Source organism: Mus pahari, chromosome 23 (assembly GCF_900095145.1).
Source record: "Mus pahari chromosome 23, PAHARI_EIJ_v1.1, whole genome shotgun sequence".
Classification (NCBI taxonomy): domain Eukaryota; kingdom Metazoa; phylum Chordata; class Mammalia; order Rodentia; family Muridae; genus Mus; species Mus pahari.
The window spans coordinates 4,198,908-4,204,524 of record NC_034612.1 but is presented as its reverse complement, the minus strand read 5'-3'; the positions used below and the strand labels follow the sequence as shown (position 1 = coordinate 4,204,524).

The 5,617-nt window shown below is 53.4% G+C and overlaps 1 protein-coding gene across 1 annotated transcript in view; it reads right to left on the bottom strand.

Moving 5' to 3' along the window:
• Positions 1-5,617, bottom strand: part of Myo1h (myosin IH) — a 74,427-nt gene that overhangs the window by 29,666 nt on the left and 39,144 nt on the right. Inside the window, exons 8-11 of the mRNA XM_021187255.2 lie at positions 4,744-4,857; positions 4,297-4,368; positions 3,152-3,271; positions 368-435 (exon numbers count right to left, since the gene is read on the bottom strand). Coding sequence (XP_021042914.2) covers positions 368-435; positions 3,152-3,271; positions 4,297-4,368; positions 4,744-4,857 — 374 coding nt within the window. The remainder of the gene's footprint in view (positions 1-367; positions 436-3,151; positions 3,272-4,296; positions 4,369-4,743; positions 4,858-5,617) is intronic.

Here is a 5,617-nt window from a genome sequence, read left to right as displayed (position 1 = left end):
AGGCAGGCAGGCAGTGCAGGCAGGCAGTGCAGGCAGTGCAGGCAGGCAGGCAGGCAGTGCAGGTAGGTAGGCAGGCAGTGCAGGCAGGCAGGCAGGCAGTGCAGGCAGGCAGTGCAGGCAGGCAGGCAGTGTAGGCAGTGCAGGCAGGCAGTGCAGGTAGGTAGGCAGGCAGACAGTGCGGGCAGGCAGGCAGGCAGTGCAGGCAGGCAGTTCAGGCAGACAATGCAGGCAGGCAGGCAGGCAGTGCAGGCAGACAGTGCGGGCAGGCAGGCAGTGCAGGCAGGTGGTGCAGGTAGGCGGTGCAGGCAGTGCAAGCAGGCAGTGCAGGCAGACAATGCAGGCAGGCAGGCACGCAGGGCAAACTCACCCATTTTTGTCAAAGACTTCAAAGCCATAGATGTCCAACAACCCAATCACAGTCTTTTGGGTGAAATCCTAGTGGGTAAAAATGTATGCCGTTAGCTGCTAGTGCTGTGGCTCTTCATGTGCACTAAAAAATGTTTGCAGGTGCCTGTGGAGACCAGAAGAGGGCACTGGATCCCCTGGAGCTGGTGTTCCAGACAGCTGTGAGCTGCCTGACATAGGTGCCGGGAACTAAACATGGGTGTTCTGCAAGAGTCACAGTGCTTTTTTAACCATAGAGCCACCGTTCAAACTCTTACTCAAAGGCTCTGGCATTGAAACTCCATGCCCGCAGCGAGACAGTAGGAGATGAAACTAAATTTGACTATGGGGTTTGGAAGTGGGGCCTCTGGGGGATTGTCAGGTATGACAGTCAGAGCAGAGCCCGCAGGGCCTGACACTGCTAACTTCCTACAGAGAGACCAGAGAGCCGCACAGAGCGTTACCTTTCCCTCTTGCTGTGTGACACTCTTCCTGGTCATCACCACCATCAGAGTGATGGAAAAGGAACCGACTCAGTTTTTTGTTTTTGTTTGTTTTTGTTTTTCGAGACAGGGTTTCTCTGTATAGCCCTGGCTGTCCTGGAACTCACTTTGTAGACCAGGCTGGCCTCGAACTCAGAAATCTACCTGCCTCTGCCTCCTGAGTGCTGGGATCAAAGGTGTGCGCCACCACGCCCGACTAAGTTTTATCTTTGCAATCCCTATTGCTGTCCCTAACTTTGGGACTCAGCGATAAAGCTCATGGCTCCTTCCTTATTCTTCAGCGGGGGCTCATAGTAACCTTTGGGGCCTAAGGCTGGGCCTCCGCTGGACCTGCCTGTGGCTTCCCTAGGCAAGCAACACCTTGCCTTCTGATTCAGGCATGGCTTTATGTCTCTTCAGCCTCTGGTGTGTGCTTGCTCCAAACCCAACAATGAAAGTGGCCTACAAACTGCCAGGAAGTGCTTGCCCAGGTGAGAGGAGGCGGAGGCATGGCCGTCTCTTCATACGGGCGAGGGTAGGCACCTCGCAGTGATGCCCTGTCTCAGTTTGTCTCCCCAAAGTTCACCTGTCAGAATCAACATCCTCAGACTCATGCCATCGGTATTCGGAGGACAAGATCATGAGGCAGGGCCACCATGACGCAGGGGCTCACTAGCACATCCCGCCTCGCTATGGGGATGTCCCCTGTCGTGCCAGGATGCTGGAGGAGACTCCACTAGATGCAGCTCTGTGCTCCCAACTCCCCAGTGTCCAGAGCCCTGAGCTAAGTAAACTTCTACATTTTATCAGTCACCCAGCTTGTAGGGCTTGGTTATAGCAACTGAGGATATGCGTGTTAGTACTAACTTAAAGATGTGTGTGTGTGTGTGTGTGTGTATGCATATGCACACATGTGCGCACCCCCCCCATGACTGGTACCCAAAGAAGCCAGAAGAGGTTCTCAGGGTCCCCTGAAACAGGGATTAAAGGTGGTTGTGAGACACCCATTGTGGATGCTGGGAACTGAACTTGGGTCCTCTTACAAGGACAGTAGCATTCTCAACTACTGAGCCATCTATTCTGGCTTCTCCTCCTCCTCTCCCTCCTCCTCTCCTTCCTCCTCTCCCTCCTCCTCTCCCTCTTCCTCCTCCTCTCCCTCCTCCCCTTCCTCCTCTCCCTCCTCCTCCTCTCCCTCCTCCTCTTCTCCTTCCTCTTCCTCTTCCCCTCCTCCTCTCCCTCCTCCTCCTCTCCCTCCTCCTCCCCCTCATTTTTATTTATTTCACATGCTTTGATGCTTTGCCTGCATATCTGTGTGAGGACGTCACATCCATAGAACTGGAGTTACAGACAGCTGTGATCTGCCATGTGGGTGCTGGGAATTGAACCTGGGTTCTCTGGAAAAGCAGCGAGTGCTCTTAACCACCGAGCTATCTCTCCAACACCTTCCCCGTTATTCTTAACGGGACATAGTGGGCTCTTCTGTCCAACTGAACTTAGATGCTACCTCCCAGTCTGCATTCTGCACGCCAGGCCCTGGAGTCATGCCTTGATTTCTAGCTTTGAATAAACTCGAATCTTATCCGATTCCTACGTAAAAAAGTAACATCACCCAGACAGGAGTTTGCAGGTCATCTGCGTGTCCTTAGACATATTAAAGTTCTACAGCTGCAGAAAGCTGTACTGGCTGGTTTTGTGTATCAACTTGACACAGGCTGGAGTTATCACAGAGAAAGGAGCTTCAGGTGAGGAAATGCCTCCACAAGATCCAGCTGTGGGGCATTTTCTCAATTAGTGATCAAGGGGGGAGGGCCCCTTGTAGGTGGGACCATCCCTGGGCTGGTAGTCTTGGGATAGCAAGTTGAGCAAGCCAGGGGAAGCAAGCCAGTAAGGAACACCCCTCCATGGCCTCTGCATCAGCTCCTGCTTCCTGACCTGCTTGAGTTCCAGTCCTGACTTCCTTTGGTGATGAACAGCAATGTGGAAGTGTAAGCTGAATAAACCCTTTCCTCCCCAACTTGCTTCTTGGTCCTAATGTTTGTGCAGAGCCCCTGACTAAGACAAAAGCCATCTGGTTTACCACAGGTGCTGTGGATACCAGACTTTAGAAAATGTCCCCAAACAGGTGCGCACACCTGTCGGCCTACTGTGTGCTAGGCATGGAAGACCCAAAAAAACATCACCCCTGCCCACGAGGAGCTTACAGTTCATGTTCACAGGCTTAATATGATGAGCGTCAGACATTACCACTTCAATGAGAAGAGGACACCCAACATGTGTTGACCCACCTTGTTAACTAAGGAAGAATTGATTTTATTAACCAGCCAGGTAAATGTCCGCCCGTAAACAGCCTTTGCCATGGCGTCTCTGGCGTAAACAGAGAGTTCTACTGTCAACGGGCATATCACCTGGAAAGAAGGGTAAGGGACACCATTACAGACAGGACGAGCCACACCCTCAGTGTCCACACCAGTCTCTGATAGTGACTGAGCATAGAACACAAGTTAGGAGGCCAGGACCCAGACACAGGCCTGGTGATTGTGGGCTCAGCTGGGGCAGAGTGGGAGCACTATAAGGAGGCATCCAAAGACTCACAGGAGGGGGCGGGGGAGGGGTGGAGTTCCGGTGCAGGCTGAGAGATGGGAGCCGTAAGGACAGCCCTGAGGCTAAGGCAGGTGATCAGGGAAGGGCCCCAGATTCAGGGCTCTGGGGGCTGAAGGGTGGGGGACAGGGAAATGTGTCCCAGCAGAGGGAGCAGCACGTGCACATGCTCACCCTGTGAGGAAGGGTGTGGCAGGAGCGCGGCAGGAGCTGGTGAGGAATGGGGGTAAAGGGTGAGGGAATGGGGAGGGTAAGGGGTGAGGGAATGGGGGGTAAGTGGTGAGGGAATGGGGGGGTAAGTGGTGAGGGAATGGGGGGGATAAGGGGTGAGGGAATGGGAGGTAAGGGGTGAGGGAATGGGGGGGTAAGGGGTGAGGGAATGGGAGGTAAGGGGTGAGGGAATGGGGGAGTAAGGGGTGAGGGAAATGGGGGGTAAGGGGTGAGGATGAGGGTAAGAGGCAGGGATGGGGGAAGAGCTGAGAATGGGGTAAGAGGTGGGGATGAGGGGTTAGGGACAAGGATGGGGTAAGAGTTGCAGGTAGAGGGGTATAGGGTAGAGATGGGGGTAAAGGGTGGAATGGGGTAAGGAGTGTTGTGTGTGTGGAGTTAGATACAGTGATGGAGTTGGGGATGGTTTAATGGGGGCTGGTGGAATAGGAGATGGAAGTATGGGTGTGGGGACATGGGGTTAGGACCCCAGCAAGAGCTGAGCCACTCAGGGCCTGCTGGGTTGGGTTAGAGGCTCCGTTACCCACAGAGGACACCAGAGCGTTGTGGCTGGGTCAGGCAGCCACAGCAGGCGCCTGACATCTCCCCTGCACTGTCCTGTTACCTCTTCTGTTTTGGCTTCAATCTTCCTGTGGGTGAGCGCTTCCAGAAGAACAGCTGGGCAGACCCCCAGGAGCTGCGTGACAGCATTCGGTTGTCATTCGGAGACTATACTCAGAGCCTGTGGTCTCTCTGGGTTCAGGGTCACCCACCCTCCCTCACTGCTGTGCTTTAGAGCAAAAGAGGCCTCACTGGGCCAGCTATGGTGGCACACTCCCGTCATCTCCGCACCCAGGATGGTTGCAAGTTCAAGGCCAGCCTAGGCTGCATAATGGGGTCCTATCACAAAACCAAACACACTGGATCAAACAGCAGCAAGTTCGCTGGTCGCAGCTCCCTCTAACCCTCCTAACCGTGAAAGAAGGTGGTGCTGATCGGTTGCATCTCAGTGGACACCTGGGGTTCAGACTCCACACCCCACCCTCTGTGCTCATCAGCCAAGGAAGGTCACCTTGGCAATCCACTTGATTTCGTGGGTGTCCGGGACGCTGGCACAGCCTTGTTTGTCCCCCTTGAAACAAACGTTGCCCAGGTGTAGGACGCTCGCGATGATCCCAAAGAGGTTCTAGAGATGTGGGCAGGCAAGGGACAGCAACAGAGGGGTCAGCACCACCTCCGTGACAATTGGCGGCGATACATCCCTCCCCTGAATCCCAGCCCAGTTCACAGAGCCACCTCACTAGTAATGGACCCTGGTCACTTTCCAGTGCTAATTATCTTAATGGGGGGGAGTGGTTGTGGAGGGGAGTCACTCAGCCTCCAGCACAAAATATAAATCAACATTTTATAAAAGCAGTTTATAGCCGGGCAGCGGTGGTGCACACCTTTAATCCCAGCACTCGGGAGGCAGAGGCAGGTGGATCTCTCTGAGCTTGAGGCCAGTCTGGTCTACAGAGCTAGTTCTAGGACAGCAAAGACTGTTTATAAAACAAACTTACAGCTAGTGTATGTCTGTAATCCCAGCACCTGGGTGGCCGAGGCAGGGGACCACTAGTTCCAGGACAGCCTGGGTTACAGAGTGAGACCACCCTGTCTCAAACCAAACCAACCAACCAAACCGACAGGTAAGCCACTTAACTTTCTAGTAGCACGGTCTCAAATCTTATCATAATTTTATAAGACTACATTTTGGTTCTTGAAAGATGAACAGAGTTATAATCAAAACAGAAGAAAGCAACAAGGTTCTATTCAATGTTTACCCATGATGCAATTCATTTTAAAACTGAAAAGTAAAGATTAAATGTGTAAGTCCAATGGATCTAAATCGAGACTGGACTTCAACTGGACGAAGGGAGGACCACATCACTCGGGGAGGACCACATCAC